This window comes from Mizuhopecten yessoensis, unplaced genomic scaffold (assembly GCF_002113885.1).
Source record: "Mizuhopecten yessoensis strain PY_sf001 unplaced genomic scaffold, ASM211388v2 scaffold10837, whole genome shotgun sequence".
In the NCBI taxonomy this organism is placed as follows: Eukaryota; Metazoa; Mollusca; class Bivalvia; order Pectinida; family Pectinidae; genus Mizuhopecten; species Mizuhopecten yessoensis.
The window spans coordinates 99,396-120,263 of record NW_018408746.1 but is presented as its reverse complement, the minus strand read 5'-3'; the positions used below and the strand labels follow the sequence as shown (position 1 = coordinate 120,263).

Below are 20,868 nucleotides of genomic sequence, written 5' to 3'. Positions count from 1 at the left end.
ATATAAATTATGCATGTCTATGTGCTTTTCACGTCATGTCTGTTTCTTTGAAAAATAAGATCCACTTTAGATACACCATGGAAATTTACCAAATGGCAAATTCAGATAATGGTGGCAGACTGGCTTAGAATAATAAGCATGCATGCTGATTGGGTTAGAGTATAAGCCTAGAATTGGTATGCTGAGGAGCTACAGTAACGATGTATCCTAGGAACAAGGCCACCAGTTCCCTTTAACTGCTTTTTGTCAAGGGATTCGGAATCAGGAGTTTGCGATTCTAGACAAAGTAAGACTCTTGATTTGGGGCTGTAACACAGACTTGAGTAGTGCTGTGTTATTGCAGGCTGAGAGGTCCTGGAATGATAACAGAATTGGAATCGGTTTCCAACTGGTTAAATGTAGCTTTCTCCATAGGCTTCCTGTTAGATTAGATTCTGTTGTATGGATAACATTTTGTTATATTAATGAAGACGCAGAAAGTGAGTTTCCTCCTTCAAAAGCATCCACAGCATTACAAATGTATCAGAATATCCACAAATCTTTTATAAAGCAAGTATCAAAGCGAAAATATAAGGCAAGTTCATATCTGAGGCAGTCAAAATGTTCAACAAACAATGCTTTAGACAGGCTAAATAAAAATCAAATATCATTGGGATTGAGGTCCTCAGAAATCCAGAAGTAACACATTCATTAGGATATGAATCGCAGTTCCGGTGTTGGTTAGAGTACAGGGATTGGTGAATCCTTCCCGTGCAGTATAATGTACCGGATCTGACAAACCACAGAGGTCAAATTGTGGAAAAAATAATGAAAGAGATCTGCCTTTATAGTGGTTTACATTGGAGGGGATGCACCTAGTGGGATAACTAGTTCTGATTTTGGTTAGTTTGTCTGCCTCAGTTTGATGGCTTCCAGAGGCGGTAAAATCCGGAAAAGCCCACATGTGTGCGTGTGTATATATATATACAGACTCGGGGGATGAAACACCGGTCTCTGCCTGGATAGATCTGATCAGGAAAACATTTTGATTTATGTCAGCTGTGTAGCTGTTTCCCATTGTATTATTAAACTGTAGGTAATAACCTGCTAATACCTCAATTTCCTGGGCGAGAAATTGGATAGTACTGAGGCCAGTGGACCGCAAAATAGTAGGTTGTAATCCTTGAGAAAGGTATAGAGCTGGTGTGTAACGCGGGACCTTGTCTGAGAAACAGGCACCGTATATCAATCTACACAAGTCTGATGCCACCTCCTGATTACACAGGGAGTGCGACACTGTCTGATCAGACAGGGCAGAGACAGTTGCTGGCTTTTTATGTGCTCTGGGAGCCTAAGAGTTATGCATGAAGTACACATGTACACTTCATCAAAGTAAAAGTCATATTGTGTCTACAAATTTAATATCTAGATTTTCATAAGGTCAAAAATCCTATTGCTACTTGTTTTTGTCAAGTGTTCATGTTTCCCTGTGAAAAAACATTACTTTGATTAGATCTGATGTAAATATTTCTGTGTATTTGCGGGTTCATGTAGTGATGAACCTATATATACCAGACACTTTATCATGAATGGGCTCGCCTTAACACATAGGTAAGAAAAGGATGCCAGTCTCAGATGATGACTTTCCTGAATGAAACCGGAAGATTTTCCCACCATCCGGTATGATAAAAGCTATTAGGTAGCCAGTTTTAGAGATGTCACTTGTTTCTGAGGGTTGACGGGGTCATGTTGACACTGTAATGTTGTTGTGAAATATCTATTTTAGTGGATCCTAGTGCTGCCAAACTTTTTGTAGGTGACTGTAGTGTGTGAATATTACCATAATTGGTCTCAAATAGGGGTCGCCTGACAGACCAACCACTGTGCAAAGCGACCACTTTTCAGATGTATGCTCTGTCTATAGTTGGATTACATCTCTAGAAAAGCAACCTGTTCTGAACAGTGTGTTTAGATATTCTGAGATTGTGAATACATACCTAAAATCAATTTGTCTTGTTTACTATATTTCAGGAACCATGCCTGAACATTTTACTCGTGAATACTTGAAATCATTATGGCTAGAATTCTATTTCAGTATTGATTGTAATTATCTATGGAGTTAACCATTTTGAAAAAAATCAATGTGTAAATGGGTCCCCTTCACAAATTATCGTGAAAATGAATCTTTCACGAAAATAAAGTGGTTTATAGCAGCATTTGTATGAACAACCTTCTTATAGCTTAGCTACTGTATTCCACTTGTCTCGTCGGCATATTTTAATTACTATTTATACAACTTAATACACTAATTATGCAGATGTCCCGCTGCACGAATTTGGTGCCGGACTGCATAGTTGCACATTTAAAACAGTTACAGTCATCACATGTTTTGAAAGCTCAGCAGAAAAATGTTGATAAAAGCAAAACAAGATGATAAATTGCCAAGCTTTCAATTCCAAAGGTCTTGATATGGCAACATAATGATGAGATGAAGGCGTGGAGTCAGGCACACATCACTTGTTCTGACAGCAATAAACCTGTTTGGAACGGTTTCCTGAACACTAAAAATGTTCAGGTTTCTTGCACTGCCCCTTACTTTGTTGTTTGATGTAGGTAACATACCTCCTGAATCAGTGAGGTAGGTGTAGTGTAACTCTGTGTTGTTACTGTTAAACTCTGACCTCTAGGTATATATATATATACAGTTACTGTTGAACTTTGACCTCCAGGTCATATATACAGGATTGAACCCTGAACCCTGAATATCAAGAGATTGTTGGTCCTCAGGATTCATCATAGGTAAAGTACACAGCCATACGTATTGTCTGTATTTTACCTGCTTTTTAAAGGATCTCTGGGTTTACCATAGGTACAGTATTGTCTGTATTTTACCTGCTTTTCAAGGGAGTTTATCATAGGGTTTTAATGGTAGATTTATACAGTAGTGAAAATAAGAAACCTAATTCTGCATTAGTTACCCATCCCTTGCTCTCGACCGACCATCTTTTCTCTTTACCATAATAAACTTAAGTGAAGTAAAGTCGCTATTATGGCCATTTTCTATGACTTTTTGAGTCCTTATATTCTCTTGGGGCCAATTAGCTCTTATCAGGATAAATACGGTTAATCTCAATAATGTGGTTGGTTTATTGGTGCCCAGATTGAGAGTGGTAAGAGACAGGGCTAACTGTTGGAACTCGTCCATGATAATGAAGTCTGCAAAGTCTGGTGCAATTTCATTGAAACTTTGGATTCTATCCCATTAAAAAATCTGTGTTGTTTAGGAAATCCTGGTGCAAGTGAGTTACATGTGCTTTTAACCAGACAGACTGAACATTTTATGATGCAATGAAAAGTATACAGAAAATCAATGGACAGTTACAGATTTGTATTAACTGTTGATCCTTATGGTGACAATTGTTTCTGGTACTCCTCACCTGATTGTACTGGTAAAATGTCTTTGAATAAACAACTCAGTATTTGTCATAAAAAGGATAGATATATAAGGATATGAAAAAACAACTCAGTATTTGTCTTAAAAAGAATATATATATATAAGGAAATGAAAAAGTTGAATGAAAACCCATCCTTACAATGATTACGTATTTGTTGAGGAAATGTTAGATTTTGAGCCATATGAATTATACACACATTAATGTCTGACCTTTGAACCTCAACTCGCTTACACGAACATTTGTCATTTTACAGTAAGCAACTCTGTCAATTAAGTTTGTTTCTTCATTCATGTTAAGTATACTCAAGTATATTCTTGTACTGTGTGTGTGAAATGATGTCCTACAGTTAGTACTTTGGACCTAGCTGACACATTTTACCTCTGAAACACCGCATGACTAGGAGTTAAGGTCAAAGTACACTGGTCAAGTGGCCTTAGAAGTGATGAGGAAAACTGTCCAAAACCTTACCCTATATTGGAGCTAGGCTCTCTGGTCCCAGAACCTAACCCTATATTGGAGCTAGGCTCTCTGGTCCCAGAGCCTAACCCTATATTGGAGCTAGGCTCTCTGGTCCCAGAACTTAACTCTATATTAGAGCTAGGCTCTTTAGTCTCAGAGCCTACCCTATATTGGATCTAGGCTCTCTGGTCCCAGAACCTAACCCTATATTGGAGGCTCTCTGGTCCCAGAACCTAACCCTGTTGGAGACTCTCTGGTCCCAGAACCTAACCCTATATTGGAGGCTCTCTGGTCTCAGAACCTAACCCTATATTGGAGCTAGGCTCTCTGGTCCCAGAACCTAACCTTATATTGGTGGCTCTCTGGTCCCAGAACCTAACCCTAAATTGGAGCTAGGCTCTTAGGTCCCAGAACCTAACCCTATATTGGAGGCTGTCTGGTTCCAGAACCTAACTCTATATTGGAGGCTCTCTGTCGGTGGCTGGGATGTTATGACAGCAGTGTCAGAACTTTTAACCCTGCTGTCATTCACTGTGTTATTTCAATTTCTGGTACATAGATCTGTTGTCAGTTTACCCTGCCACCAAATACTGACGTAGTTATACCTAATTGATCATCTTCAATAGTGGAAAGCATTTTGATTAAATATGCAAGTTCATCTTTTTCCATTTTAGGAATATCTTTCACTTCATATATACCGCCATCATCAATATCAGCTAAACAATTTTCATGAGATGGAAATAAATGTGGCATTAGATTCAGATTGAGATTCTTGATTTCAATCCTTGTGTTTTACAACACATCAGAGAGAAGACACGACATATATAGTTTTTACAATACAATACAATGACATACAGTATGACAGTATGGTGTATATTTTTTACAGTAAAATCAGATTCTGAATGTATATGTGCAATATACTATATAGACTTGACTCAGTGATTGGCTGTTTGATATGGGCAACAGCTAAAGGTTAAATGTTCAATGATGATGAAGCTATTATAAAGTGTCATCACACCAAATTATCACAACTTGGACACCAATAGAATGAAACCCCACCCAGTCACATTATTTTTACATTGGGCAATTGACAGAATTGAAGAAAAAAAAAGGAGTTTCCCAATCTCACTGGACTAAAAATTCAAAATAATTTTTCCATCTCATGAAAATTGTTTAGTTGATGTTGATGACGGCGATATGTATGAAGTGAAAGATATTCCTAAAATGGAAAAAGTTATTTGAAAGTCAAGGAGTTATTTAATGTCTATTGCTTTCTATGCATCTGTTTTGAAAACAGAAAATGAAAAAAGTTTTTAAAGTCTGTTTGCTGTTTTGTTGCATTGATGTATTTCTTGACATGCTCGAAGTCTCCTGAACTGCTTGAATACCACTTACCAGACACTATATCTCCTAGCTGGTACGTATACTGACCAGACACTATCTCCTGGTACGTATACTGACCAGACACTATCTCCTGGTACGTATACTCATTGAGATCTATTCTACTACTGTGAGGGACACTACTCTATATGTAGGATGTATATAACCCAGAGATGACAACTTTATGAATGGATTAGTGGCCGTGTCATTCAGGAAAAACATAATACTATATACATTGTTGTGGGCATGTTCACGTCCTGGCAAATTACCCTGAACAAGTAGTGTAGTGAGTATTAGGAGCTAAGACGATTATCTTTTACGAGTGGAACAATGCTCGTTGGTGGTAAACATATGTGCATCCGTACTTAATGTCCCATGATAACTACTAACACAGTGAGTATGAAACCAGTTTATGAATGGATTAGTATCAACCGCACCTGACACGTACAATAACTGAGGGCTACTGTTATTGTTTTATAGTGGGAGGATGTGGGGGCCATACGCCATGTTGACGAGGCAGTTTTTGACATTTCCGGTTGTACCTGACCATATTTATTTGTCGTGGTTGCATAATAAACGTCATGGCTGTCCGTCAGAATGCCATGCTATTCGTTGTGGCTCGTCGGCGTGGCTATCTGCATGTTAAACAGAGAGAGTCCTGCGGTGGTAGATACAGAAATATGTCCACCAGGTTGCTAGGGTTATAGCGTGCAGCTTTGATACAACTTGTTACAACTCTATGTATACAAAGAATTCCTGGGATTGGACAGAGCATGCCTCACTCATGATTGCCAACCTTTTTTTTGACCGAGAAAGTCAAAAAACAGATGTTCTTGCAGTTCCAGAAATTCTGCATATCTTCTTGGGTTTGTGGCCTCTCTCAGAAAATTACATTTCATCAATGTAGAGTTTCCTCCCCCTGATTCATTCAAAAACAGCTTATAAATTTTCAACTTTTTTGCAAGGCGGGTTGAAGGTCAAATAATGATTACATTGATGGAAATGAAATTATTTCTTTGTTCCCTTTAGCTGCGTTAAAAAATCTCTATTGGATAAGCAATTGTAATTACATTTTTAGCACAAGTTTTAGCTGGCTGTCCTAGCACATGCAAATGAACCTTGATCTTTCTGCACTTGTTGGGACAGCTATTTTATTGACCGAGGTTACGAGACTGCCGACTTACTGTAGACAGAGGGTGAGTAATTTGTATATATGCTGGCTATAGGACATGCAGTGTATTTATAAAATACATAAAAAGTGCTAGCCTGGGCAGACTTTAAACTCATTCACCCCTGAAGACACATTTGAACTCTTGCAATTCATAGGTTGGAATAGTTCATTACGAAATTTCAGGGGTGAATGAGTTAAAAGACCCAAGGTTAGATATGCATTATTTAATCGTCTTTACTATACCGACATGCATCAATTAATGGTGACATATTAATTTGACCTTTTGTTACACTTGTACACAATATTTTATCAGAATATTTACTCAAAGAGAGTTTCCTGGAATAGGTAAGACATGTATTACACAGTGTATAGCTTGTTGAAGCTGAACACAACAGTTAACTGGTAATGTAGCCCCTGCTGTGATGATCAGTAATGTTCGTATATAAAACACTATACACTGTCATTGGCTTCCGGCAGGAATCACTCCAAAATGAGTCCCTATAGGGCTATCAAGCTGGAATATGGGCCATTATCAGCCAGGAACTCTGACTCATTATTTCAACTCTGGCCAGGAACGAGGCCCTATCTGGCCAGGAACAAGGCCCTAAAATAGACCAAATCTGGCCAGGAACTGAGGCCCTACAATAGACCAAATATAGCCAGGAGCAAGGCCCATAGACCAACTTTAACCAGGAAACCTGGCCCATATAGACCAAAAATAGCCTGGAATTGAGGCCCATAGATCAACCTCTGTTGGTGATAGAGTCTATGGTCTATTGTTCCTGGTCTTTGAACCAGTAGTTCTGACTAAGAGTGGTCAAACAGTGCCTGGAGGCTTCCTAGCTAGGTAATAGTTATATCCCATCCGCACTCGATGGTTTAGTTACTGCCTCATCCCATAGACCTTATCCACCATGGAATTCAGGTTCATAGCCACAACATACATGTATAAGTCAACCATCTTCCTGTCTTAGGTGTATAAGACACTATAAAAGTACAATTATTGATAAAAGGAGTAAGCATAATTAAGGCTCTGAGGAGGATCATGTTTCTGTCGAGTACTTAACTGTCCATTTGTCTAGGTAAAGCTACAGATAACTCGCTAATTGTACCAGGGGGATAGGACCGTTAACTGTGGGCTGTATGACAAGGATGAATTTCTCACTACTTTGGGGATTCAGCTTACAGCTTGAAATTGGGAAAATTGTGTTGCAGCAAAACAAATTGGGATTTATTTTACAAAAGACGAAATCAATCTATTATTTCATTTTAGATGTCTGATGTTACATTGTCATCAGAGCACAAGCTGAAATTAAATTTAAAAAAAAACAATGAAAATATAAATTATTGATTGATTATTATTTGTTCAAAACTAAATTGAGAAGTTGAAGTTTATTTTGAGAAATACAGCTCTATTTTCCATTGGGAATGGGGCTAAATTTTGATCCAATTAGATATGTTTACTTTTCCAAGCACTCACACACATACTGTACATGTATGTACTGCAGGAACATCATTAAATAACCTTAGCATAGCAATAACACTTTTACCATATATTCCTTTTCATCAAAGTATCACACAAGGAAAAGGAGAATATTAATTTCAGATGGAATATAAGTTTCAGATGATTTTAATAATGAAACATGTGTGACATGTGCCTCGACATTTATAATATGCTATTTAGAATTTACCCTTTCAACACTGTAGACCAAAATGGACTCCTCCAGATCAATGCAATGTAGAGTCTACTAAAGTTACATAGGGGTGAAAGGGTTAAAGTCTAAAATTGAAGGTTTAAAAGATAATTTTAACATCTGCAGTACTTAATTGTTCTACCTAAGATTCCTTTATGAAAAAATGAGAGAAAAAAAAATGTTCATAGTTATATGATTTGTAAAATTTAAATGAATGAATTTGCTTCCAAAATAAAACTTGTATAGGGAATGGAATAATGTTGATAAGAGTTACTTCCCCTGATCTCGTTAATAATAAAGATAAAAAATGACTTTTTGTCATTATTTTGGATTACAGACTCAGTAAAGTCAATTTTATATTTAATACTTGATAACATTAAACATACTGTATAAATCTTGTGTTAATTGAAGGTTAAACTCAAGAGATATCTTAACAACAATTTTAAGTCAGTCAGTATAAAATATTCTTGTGACTATATAAAATCAGAGAACCGCATATATCTCATAGACGACGGACGTTGCGCCATGGCTATTCCCATTACGGGCCTAATCGCTCACCTGGTAATAGTTTATGTTTTATAACGTGAATTTTTCTACCTGCTTTAGCAGGTAACAAATATTTAAAGAGAACTCCCCTCAACAAATACAGTTAATCCTTACCATGATGTGATATGAAATGTGTTCAGATCTGAACACAATGAGAAATGGGTGAAGCCTTACCTTCACAAACCTACTGGTAGTTGAGTATGATGTTTGTCATTTGTGATGACTTCGGAAATAGTTTTCCATGTGGATGTTCTCTCCATCAGTTACATTAGACTTAATATCAAACAAAATAAATATCAAAACCTGTCATGTTAATTATATCGTTAATTCAATAATATGAAATTCATATAATTTGAAGAAGGAAAATGGTGTTCCTTCATATATTGGACATCAGTTGGGCTATGAACATCACACTTCAAATTTCTACATGTACATGTAAAGGAGGGGGAGCATTAAAGAGCAATGGGAGTTGTAATACAAGTCACTTTAGGCCCAACCACCAGTTCTCCAACAGTAAACCCAGCCTGTTTTTCATCTCTTATCACAGCACTCTTTAATAATGCCATTAAGAAATCATTCAGTGTTGGCTGAGTATGTATCTGACCTTTGGCCTTTCAACCCTCAAATGCATCTGATCAGATTCTGCTGTAGAAACCTTGTTAGAAACACAGAGTGAAACCATAGGAGGAGGTTTTACTGGGAGATTTACCATAATGAAATCCAGAATTTAAAGTTGCTGAATGAAGTTTACTGGGAGATTTACCTTAATGAAATCAAATCCAGAATTTAAAGTAACTAAAAGAAGTTTACTGGGAGATTTACCATAATGAAATCAAATCCAGAATTTAAAGACACTAAAAGAAGTTTACTGGGAGATTTACCATAATGAAATCCAATCCAGAATTTAAAGTAACTAAATGAAGCTTACTGGGAGATTTACCATAATGAAATCCAATCCAGAATTTAAAGAAACTAAATGAAGTTTAAAACTTAAAGATCTTTTTAGAAATTTTCAAAAGCAGATGTTACTCAAGTTTTGTATTTGTTTTCAAATTTGAGGTAGAAATTTAATACCTAGAACAGCCAACAGCCAGCTGTCATCACTTACATCATGATTTTAACTTCATGATTATATAACTATTATGTGGCTTTGCCATTGGTTGTGTCATAACTTAACAATTGACTCTTACTGGTATATATAGAGGCACTGTAGAGCAAATTTAAGTGTTCCTCTGGGACCTCTATATTGACATTTAACCTTGTTATACATTTCCACGGCTCATGTCTACTTCAGATGTCCAGATGTTAACATTTTCATGTACATGACAGAAGTGGTGATGTCTCCAATTATATTGCAGTGTGTCTGTGTGAGAGGTGAACAGAAGGATGAAACACTTGTCACCCACTTGTCATCTCATCCTTAATGTGAAGTGTACTTGTACCATATACATCACAATCATACATCTAACACTGTCAATAAACCTTAACATTTAGGTGACCAATTTCTGGATTTAGAATTATTCATCCTCTTATCCGTCCAGAAGTACATTCATTTGTTCATTTGTTCGGTCAAATCATCTGTTCATTCGTTTGTTAAATCATCTGTTTATTTGTTTGGTAGGCACGGTAGTCTAGTGGTAGGACGCCGGGCTCGTGATTGAAGGGTTGTGGGTTAGAGTCACGGCACAGCACTGTGTTAAAATTGTATCTTTGAGCAAGATACTTTACTCTGCTTGTTCCAGTCTACTCATCTGTAAATGAGTGGTTGGGCAGTGTTAGAACTGTTGAATGCTAGCTGTTAGTGCCGAAATGGCAGCTCTAGCTGGCTGCATGTATGCTCCCCAGGGAGTTAAGAAATATATTGGCTGGTTGCAAAGGCCCTATAACCATGGATGATAACTTGTGAATCGATTTGAGACAACCTACGAACTAGGTTGTGATAAAGCGGTATATAAGAACTCCAAATTATTATTATTTGTTAAGTTGTCTATCGGTCTGTCAAATCATTTGTTCATTCATATGTTCATCTGTCTGTTGAATTACTTGTTAATTTGTTCTTTCATTCAACTGTTCATTCTTTCATCAGCTATATGTTAATGAATTTGTTTTTCTGTCAAATCATGTATTCAAACTTTTTTTTAATAGGATGACATTTTGGTGAGACAGAGCTGTACAGTGAAACATGTCTGGCGTTCTGTAAGGTTTTCATAACGGTTGCTATAGCAGCAACTCTGTTTACCTAAGAGGTCATCTTACTTAGTGTCAACATCCAAGGGAAAGCAAGGATTGATAAAATCTGGTGTAACTATGAAGGGGTGGAGGAAATAATGAAGAGACAGTAGAAAATGAGGAATGGGAATATAGATTGGAAAATTTAGAAGAAATATGAAGGCTGAGAGGTGGATGACTGGGACAAGAATTATGAGAAATTGTAAGTTAAGATAGAGAAAGCTGAACGATACATCAATCCAGCTGCCATGCTCTTCACGTATGTGGCTCATTTTATCCAGACTTCATAGAAAGAAATGCCAAAAAATTGTTTCAGTATATGTGTGGGAAAATGAAGGTTGTTTTGGTTTTGTGTTACAGTATTTTGAAATGGAAGAGATACGGTTAAGACTTCTTAAAGCATACTTGATCAGGGTTATTTCTTTCATATTTATGGGACATATAATCTGGTTGGTTACAACTTGTATATGTTTCAATTTGACAGATTTATCTTTACAAGTTATGATATATACCAGCTTATAAAACACATTTTGAGCTTTTTGAGAATTTAGGAGAATTCTGTGTCATATTCATTGACAGCTGAGACTTTCATTACTTGATTGTGTTCGTATAAATTAGGAATATTTGGTATGGGTGTTGGAAAGAAAACTACTAAATCTCCTTTTCTGTCATTTTAGATTTCGTAAACTAACATACCCAAAGTACTAAATCATCTGTAACTCCAAAGTCTGTGGCTTTCGGTACTTCTTTGTGTTCATATAAAATATATATATGTATTTGAAAGGGGAAAAAAATCTTGTCTTTTTTAGACATTGTAAACTTAATATATACAAGCATTAAATCATAAGTATAACTTCAAAGTGTCTATTAAATTAGGTATACGAGGAGAGTTGTTTATCTCCAAATATCTCTGGTCACTATTATAATTTACATCAGTAGAACTTTGAAGTCCTGGCAGGGTTTTACAGAGGTTAGGCCCCAACACTGATATAATAATATAAAGGTGAGATTGTCGCCCTGACTCTTCCCCCAGGGTAGAAGCCCTTGTAATCCTCCATTTCCTATTCCTCCCGAAATAGACCATTGCTCCTGTCTTTACCTTTGATGTAGCCGTCCTTGTTTAATTCTGATGGTCTGTTTGAGATTTGTGTGTGTGTCTGGTTATCATATGGAGTTGTTCTGCAGACTCTGTGTGTGTATATGTCTGGGTTTTACCCAATCTTACATTGTGTATTGATCCTGTACTCTTTGCTCCTCTGACTTGAACAGTTTATGTTCTATGTACTTCAAGCAGAAAAAATAATCTAATCTGGTGTTTCTTGTCTCCACAATTCTCTCCTAGGCTACCACAGCAAGGTCACAATGTCCTTGAGCAACCAAGTTAGTGACAGAAAGGGCACATCTTAATCTCCCGTATACCAAACTTTGGAAATACGTCACAAATTCATTCAACAAATTAATTTACAGTATCTTGAAGATAAGTCTGGTTCTGGTTTTCCAGTCTCCATCCTGCCTTAGAAAAGAGGGTAAAAATAATATCCAGGTCAGTGTCAAAGGTCATACCCAGACTTCAAGGTCACCATTTTGAGCAATAATTTGGTGACTTGATCAACCCGTCAGAGCTTCCTTGTATAGATTACTTCATTCAAGATCCTGGCAGTTATGGAATGCAAGTTTATATCAAACTTTGATATACATGTGTACTTGCCAACAATCCCCTGATTATCTCCTCTACAGGAAATAGATGAAAACTGCATTCATTGTCCCTTGACGATGAAATACAAATCTAGTCCTGGTTCTGCTGTCAATGCCTTAATCCTTACAGATTGTAAGACTGTATAATTCAATTGCCATGCATTTAAAAGATATACATCAGGTATATCTTTCTTTTTGTGAAATTGTAGCTACCGCAGGAAAACTTCATTCAAGATTCCTTGACAATGGATTACATAAGTCCGTCCTCAGCCCTTACTCATTACTATACCTTCTTAAAGATCATTGGTAATTTAAGCATTTGGTATTAAGTGTTATGTCATAAAAGTAGACAAACCCTCATGCGGTTCACCTTGTGATTAACCCAGCGAGGTTGGTACGGATGGTTTATTGACCCTGAGCCTAACACCACATTCTGATTATGTTAATCAATGAAGTTTTCTCAATGAGGAATTAATGATTTTTCTTGAACTGATTGTTGAACAAGTGGGCCTGGTCTCAACCCAATTGAGTGCTGTGCCCTGACCATTATTAATATGAAATGTAGACCAGATTTAATTCACACAGGCAGTCTTGTAAAGTTATCAAGAATTGATTGATAGGATATTTGATGTACCGAGTCACCTGAATAATAAAGTTCGTTGTTGAAGCCTTATACATGCATTGTGCACCTAGCAGGTGGTAAATTGCCAGTCTACTGCAAAATACCTGTCCTTCCTTACAGTTCTGGTAGGTCAAATGCTACATAATATAAATCTATTTATAGAGCACTTCGTGGTCTTGTTTGGAAACATGTGACTTGTAGATATGTGTATTAACATCCAATCATTTAAACCGTTGACACTGTAATGTATGCTAATGAGGTATACTTAGTAATGAAGGAAGGTATTTGACAATTAAGTGACAGAAAGAGAAGAATTTAAAATATTTCAACCAGTGATTTAATGTTGAGAAAATGTTTACAAAATGGATTATGATGCATTTGATGTTGACATAATTATTGTGAATAGAAGGAAACACTGGGGGAACAGTTAAGGCGATGGGTAAATAAATTATATTTGATCAAAAAAAAAATTAAATTAAAAGGTGATTGAGGTGAAAAAGTCTTAAGATGTGAAAGATTGTGTTTTATAGTTATTTGAATATAAGAGGAATTTCAGTGTTTGTTTGTTTATGGTTTAATTGCTTATCAAACACTGTGAAGATCCTATAGGGCCATTGCACAGTAAATGGTTCACAGAATGTAACAATTAAAGGTGGGCCAATTCAGAAATAAAAACTGTAAACTTGTGTTGACCCTTTAGGTGCCGTTAGCATGACACATTCCACCGACCCACAGGTCATGGCGAAAGTCCAGCAAAATAAAATGATACTGAAAGTTAAAGAATAATGAAATTTATTTTAGATGAAATGAATAAGCTAACAGAAGACTTTTGACGTTCTAGTTTAGCAGTATTTGAATACATTTAAATATGGACGAGAGTATAATATATATATAACCAGATTTATATAAAATATTGAAACCAAATGGCCTCTTGATTCTAGAAACTTCTTCTTTTTTTAAAGGAGGCTTTTTTATGAACTTTTGGGAAGGCTGATACGAAGTTCAAACTAGGAGGAAATGAGCATGTAGAATAATGCTTAACAAAAACTTTGAGACTGGTAGACAGATATATTAAGTATTGAGATTATATGTACACCTAACATCACCTTAACCAGAGGTACACATTTAATTACTGTCCCCACCCTACAGACATGACTCCCCATACATTATAGACATTCACTTTTCAAAGGAAAAATGCAGTTCTTTGTAGCAGCTCTTGTTAGCCCAGCAATAGTGTATGTTTCAAAGGGTAGATTTAATATGTAATCTCACCCAGAGAACATAACTTTTATCGGACACATATCAGAATTGCTGTAAAAAGGGTGCAGTTTATTGCCATATAAGGGGTACATTTCACTCCCTGGGAACAACTCTGTGAGGGACAAACCTCATAGTGCTTTAACTCATTCACCCCTGAAACTTCATAATGAACTATTCCAACCTTTGAATTGGAAGAGTTTAAATTTGTCCTCAGGGGTAAATGAGTTAATAGGGGTGTAGCTTATTGCTGTGTAAGGGGTATAGTACCACTGCCAAAAGAAGAAAATATGCATTGGAAAGTTTTTTCTAGCATGACTTTACCTTTTGTAAATCTTTTCTGAATAGATAACCATCCCTTGCTGTACTATTATGAAACAGAAAACAAAGATAGCTCAAAACAATGGTTGAACAACAGTGTTCTGAATGTATATATATATACACAGTAGGGTGTACATGACCAGGACTTGAACCCTGCACCTCCCAGAGTTACCAGGTCAACACTAGTAATTTGGGCCAGTGATCATGCTTCAAATACATCCATAACGAAATTAAGGGGAGGTTATACTGCTTGTAGGGATACTGAAGAGATTGGGAACGTCACTGTAACAGGTATATTCACTATCTGGGAAATACTTAGGGGACAAAGTTTACTCCTTGGGAATTTCCTTTTAGATAGGGGCATTTCACTGGCTTGGAAGGCTGTTGAATGTTCCTCTAAGATGTTTGTTTCGATCCCTAGGTATGGCCTCTATAACAGATGCAATTAACTTTTTTGGGAGTAACCAACTTAGAGTGCAGCTTGTGATCCTCTGAGTGATGCATCAATATGCATTACATGATGAGATTGTGGGAGTGTGCAGATCTGGAATTCAGGAGATTTGTTTATATTGAAAGTTTAAGTAGATCTGTTGACACCTGGCTAAATGGCATATTTATGGTGGGAGATTAGGTACCAGGTACCTTAAGTATACCAATCCTGTGTTGATTCTTACAGGATTTATTTCGGTGTGGGAATAATATTCTGAAAGTGCCAGCTGGTCTGTCAGGTGCAAAAAGCTCCAGGTAAACACCTGTAGCCCAGACCTTGTTTACGACAGATGCAGTTTTTGTGGTGAAGATCACGTTAACCTTGATATTTGCTTGCCCGTTTTTTTACCAAATTTCTCTCAGCGCTGCGAGATTGTTATCACAAGTATTACACCTTACAGTGGTCCTGACTGTCAGACACTTGGCCTTTGTGTTACATTTATATGTTTTCTAAAAGAAAATACTTGTACTCCGGTTATGTTCATTTTACGGGACAGATGTGTAAATTTTGTTATCGGTAAATTTTGATGTATTTCCTATAGGAGAGATCGTTAAGGCAACATGCATTTACAAACGAACGATTAATTAAGAAATTCCTGTTACAGTAAAGATTTCTTTTTTCATAAATTTTGTAATTGATATTTATTTGTACCTGCTTTTAACCTTTTCACCCCTTTCTTACTTTAGTACACTCTTCCATGCTTTGATCTGGATGAGTCCATTATGGCTTACAGTGGTGAAAGGGTTAAGGACATATCTTGATTTTCCTGTTTTACAGTACTTATCAGATACACACACCTGCCTGTCGCACCTGTGGTGAAGTAATTAGTGGTAATTAGGTAGCCACACCTGTATATACACACCGGCAATAGTCATTACTCTATGACACTAAGAACCCTGGACTGCCATCAGTACCTACAGGAAATTGGCAGTGAGGAGAAAATTGGTTTTAAATATGCCAACTGTTGGCGTGGTATCGCGGTTATAGATTTGGCCTCCTATTGGCAGTGATGTGGAAGTAAGGGTCACAGCTCAGGTGTAAGAAGTAATAAGGTGAAACGACAACATAATCTCTTAATACACTTTCTTTGCTTCCGAGGAATGTTCCCAACGGCTTACTCTCAAACCCAATGTCCTGCTCTCTAAAAAGAGTTGTATTTGTTCCCAAATTCAACTGTAGTATTGGTTCATTTTAGGCCTAAGATTGAAGGTCTTTGTTTTCCCCATTACTGATCCAAGTTGTAAAGTCATTAGTAAGCAGGGGAATTGTTTTATTTTGGAAAACAAATGGATTGTAATTTGTAATTTTAAATTATTACAGAATAACAAAGCACAAGTATGAAACTTTGCAAAAAATATGAAATTTTGGTGGAATATGGGAAATGAAATTATTTGAATCGAGGGGGGTGGGGGGATGTGGTGGGTAAGTTAATGGGGGGAAACAAACAATATTTTAATTTAAGCCTTCCACATATTTCGTTTACATCAAACTAAAAACAGTCTTTCATAAGTTGGAGTTCTTGTCTATACAGGTTTCCAGTTTATACAGGTTTGGTTTATAAGACAGGTTTCATATTATACATGCAAGTATGTGCAAACAGTCTCAACACATCAAAGATTATTTAACAAAATTCTAAAAATGTGGTAGAGAAAAGTGTTGAACAGGTGTAACATACTACAGACAGGTAATTACCGGCATTATACAGGTGTGTCTGGGTCTGGACAGGTAGCCATTATATACCTTATTACAGATTGATGATAAATGTACACTTCAAAACAGGTGCCCTTTGTATGCTTGCCCTACCGTACAACAGGTTTCTGTAGCTAGATCTATAGGATCTGGGAGTATTACAACATATCTTTAAAATTTCCAGGTCCTGGATCTTCTTGATGCAGTTTCAGTTTCATTAATCCAGAAAACTTGTGTTTTTCTTTACCTTGCAGAGATGAAAGCATCCAGACTGAATATACCGCAAAGGAAGCATTTTAATGAATAAAATTAGACAATAGTGATATATATTTTTATGAGTTACAGAATCCTCATGTCTTGTCTTTGTTGTGTTTGCAGGTCCAGCCACAGTGAGAATGGTTTCTAACACCGGACCACCATTACCGATGCCGATGCAGGTTCCTCAGGGTCACATGGTACAACAGATTGTGGACGAACACGGAATTCTGACACACGTTATTTTATCCCCTCAACCCCCAGGCATGCCAGTACAGCCTATGACGGTAGGATGCTATGTATGTATTTCTGTTTTTCCCCTTTTTTCTCCTCATCAGATTGGCCCATTGTCCTGCTGACCGCCTGAATGTCCGGTGCGCCTGCCTGTCCTTGCCAGCTAATCGATCCATGTCTGGTCAAAGATTGACCAGTCAATCAAGACCAAGTGGCAGTTACAATGCTTGCTGACTGTCAGCTAGCTGCCTTATTATGGTTGATGGGATGTGCTGCTCCTATAGTCTAACTGCCTTGTGATTGGTCAATTGGATATGCCTTAATCTGCCTTGTTATCAGCTGATTGGATATGTCCTTAGCTATCTTGTTCATGATTGGGCGATGGATGTGCCTAAAACCTACCTTGTGATTGGCTAGCTAGCTGGTTGAATGAGGCGGCTGTATGGCTGACTTATATATATATATATATATATATATAGGTAGACTTGTGTAGATACAACATGATAAAGCCACATCATCATTACCGTATCAAATCTAATTAGCACCTTACACCTTTAGACGTTCCTTGTCTGTTTTCTGGCCATGTGTCCATAATTTTACCATTATTTACCAACCTGCTTAAAACGAGTTTCATTATGTCTATATTTTGAGAAATTTGGAAGGTTTTTCCAACATTCTCATATTCTAAAATTCGTAAATGCTCTGAGTATGCTAATTAGGTCTTATACGGTACACTTTTAAGCCTGTCCCATTTGACACAGTTGTTCACATTCAAATGACCTTTTCTGATATCTAATTATTACATAAAAAGTAACATAAGATACATTGTACAATCTATTTCATCAGATATATCCATACCAGTACAAAGGTTCGATAAAATTAGATGGTGCGTAATGATCCTGTTCATAAAATTAATATAAGAAGAAGGCATTATGACCCCACAATTCTGAGGATGGTTCATTGTATGTCATTTAAACTTCAGTAACCCAGTTAAAAAAATCACTTTTTAATCATTTTTTCCTCTTCAAAAATGTATGTATTTTTGTGTGGTTTTTCTGAGGGCAAACATTTTGAACCCAAGTTTCGTTTTCACTTCAAACAATGTATTTTGAATGTATCGTTTTCTTTGAATTATAACAGGATATTGTACAATGAAGGTTGAAATAGCTTAATTTCACTACATATGGATCTTGGCAATCAAAGGTCACAGGTCATAGGGACAGGCTTAGTTGGCGCATGTCTATTTATAGATCTACTGTTTGTAACTACTGCATGATACACAAAACCTATGGTGACGCTCCTTCATCACTTCATTACAAGTTTACTCTTTCAGTACTACTTAGGCCTTAGAGCATCAATACAACTTCCTCTTTAGTCATCTTAGAGTGCAATATAGTTTATACCAACCTATAGTCTCATCCTCAGTGCACCATACTACATCAATAAAACCAGATCTCTGGTCCTCAGAGTGGTATATGACATTTATAAAACCAGATCTCTGTTCCTCAAGAGTGGCATATGACATGCACAAAACCAGATCTCTGTTCCTCAAGAGTGGCATATGACATGTACAAAAAAGCAGATCTCTGGTCCTCAGAGTGGTATATGACATGTACAAAAGCAGATCACTGGTCCTCAGAGTGGCATATGACATGTACAAAAGCATATCTCTGGTCCTTAGAGTGGCATATGACATGTACAAAAGCATATCTCTGGTCCTTAGAGTGGCATATGACATGTACAAAACGATATCTCTGGTCCTCAGAGTGGCATATGACATTTATAAAACCAGATCTCTGGTCCTCAGAGTGGTGGCATATGACATTTATAAAACCAGTTAACTTGTCCTCAAAGTGCCATATGACATTTACAAATCCAGTTTTCTGTTTTTTTAAAGGTCACATGGCATCAATGAAACAGTGTACTCATACTTCCTGGTGTTCACAAGAAAAACGAAAGGAACCGAAAGAGTTATCGATTTATTTGTTTTCATTAACATCTTCAAGCAAAATCTAAAATGCTTCTTTTTTCTTGAGAATATTTAGTTTTGGTTAAGCATTATTTCTGTAGAAATATTAGAAAAATAATATAATTTGCAACGACAAATGGCTTTTGCTAAACATTTCATGTTAAAGAGAATTGAAGGTTATTTGTGAGCTGTTAAACTTTACCATATAACTTTTTGTTTTAGAAACTTCAAATGAGGATGAAGTATATTTGAGTGTTACAGCTGTGTTAGGTTTTAACCTTGTATACACTGTCTGAAGTGCTTTCTTTGAATTTCCAAACATTTATTGCCGTGGTTAGATATTATTGTTTCGGAGCCCAAAGTCTCGTAAGCTCGTTGATGGTAGAACAGTATAATATAATATCTTTCCAATCTTTCTCCAATTACAGGAAACAATTAAGTCACTATTTTCCTACTTTGCCGTATAGAAGTGTTTCAGTATGTTTTCTGTGTGTGCAATTATCTTAAAGCAGTACAGGACATGTCAAGGTCACCTCCAAGATAGTGTGAAGGAATGGAAGAGATGGGGGAGGTTTGATTAGGGTTTTGGATCATCAAAACAGCTAGAGTCAAATAGAAACAGTGTCCACAGATGATGGGGCTAGTAAACTCATTCACCCCTGGAGACACATTTGAACTCTCTTAATTCAAAGGTTGGAACAGTTCATTGTGAATTTTCAGGGCTGAATGAGTTCAGGGCCACTTTAAAGTGTCATCTCACCGAAATGTCATAACCGTGACACAGTGGCACGACACTTGGTGTGACATTATTCTAGTGCCAACTTTCAAGCTGCATTCAATTTACAACGTGGGGGATGGGGGGTGTTGGAAGGCAATCAAGGGTGTGGATATTGTTTCTGTTAGGAGGTAATAAAATGCCAATTTGGACTTGCTCCGCATACTTCAAAGCACACCTGGCTTACTGTATTGGAAAGGTATATTAATTAACAAGCTGTTTGATTGCTAGTTACACTTAAAAGCAATCACATTTGCATGTGACCTTATCTTGCCATGCAGCATTTTGCAAGTCAAGTCTCGCCACTTTGTTACATATTACATAAAATTGCATTCTTAGCCCTCCTTGCAGACTCATCAGCCACAGACTCCTGTCTGCAATTTCATACTATCAATTATACTACATCATGCAGTGTCTGTCGCATTCTACAGTTATTACTAACGATTCTTGTAAAATATTTTATGTTTCCCAATATGTACAGCCGATGATTGCATGCAGAAGGTGGAAGTCATCAACTTTGTATGGAAATCTGAAAAATGCAGGAAGTTTATAGCTGGCTGTATGATGTCATTATTTTTTTCTCTGCATCATTCACATATGAAGTGTCACAAAGCCAGAGATTTGTAACATAAGGGTCGTGCATGGTCA

At 36.8% G+C, this 20,868-nt stretch overlaps 1 protein-coding gene across 4 annotated transcripts in view; it reads left to right on the top strand.

Annotated features, from left to right (window-relative positions):
- Nucleotides 1-20,868, top strand: part of LOC110462850 (fibronectin type-III domain-containing protein 3A-like) — a 146,060-nt gene that overhangs the window by 86,441 nt on the left and 38,751 nt on the right. For 3 of the 4 annotated variants that reach the window (XM_021517076.1, XM_021517074.1, XM_021517070.1), the window contains exon 3: nt 17,366-17,541. In XM_021517076.1, the coding sequence (XP_021372751.1) occupies nt 17,366-17,541 (176 nt within the window). The remainder of the gene's footprint in view (nt 1-17,365; nt 17,542-20,868) is intronic. The other variant, XM_021517075.1, reaches the window with a different exon arrangement.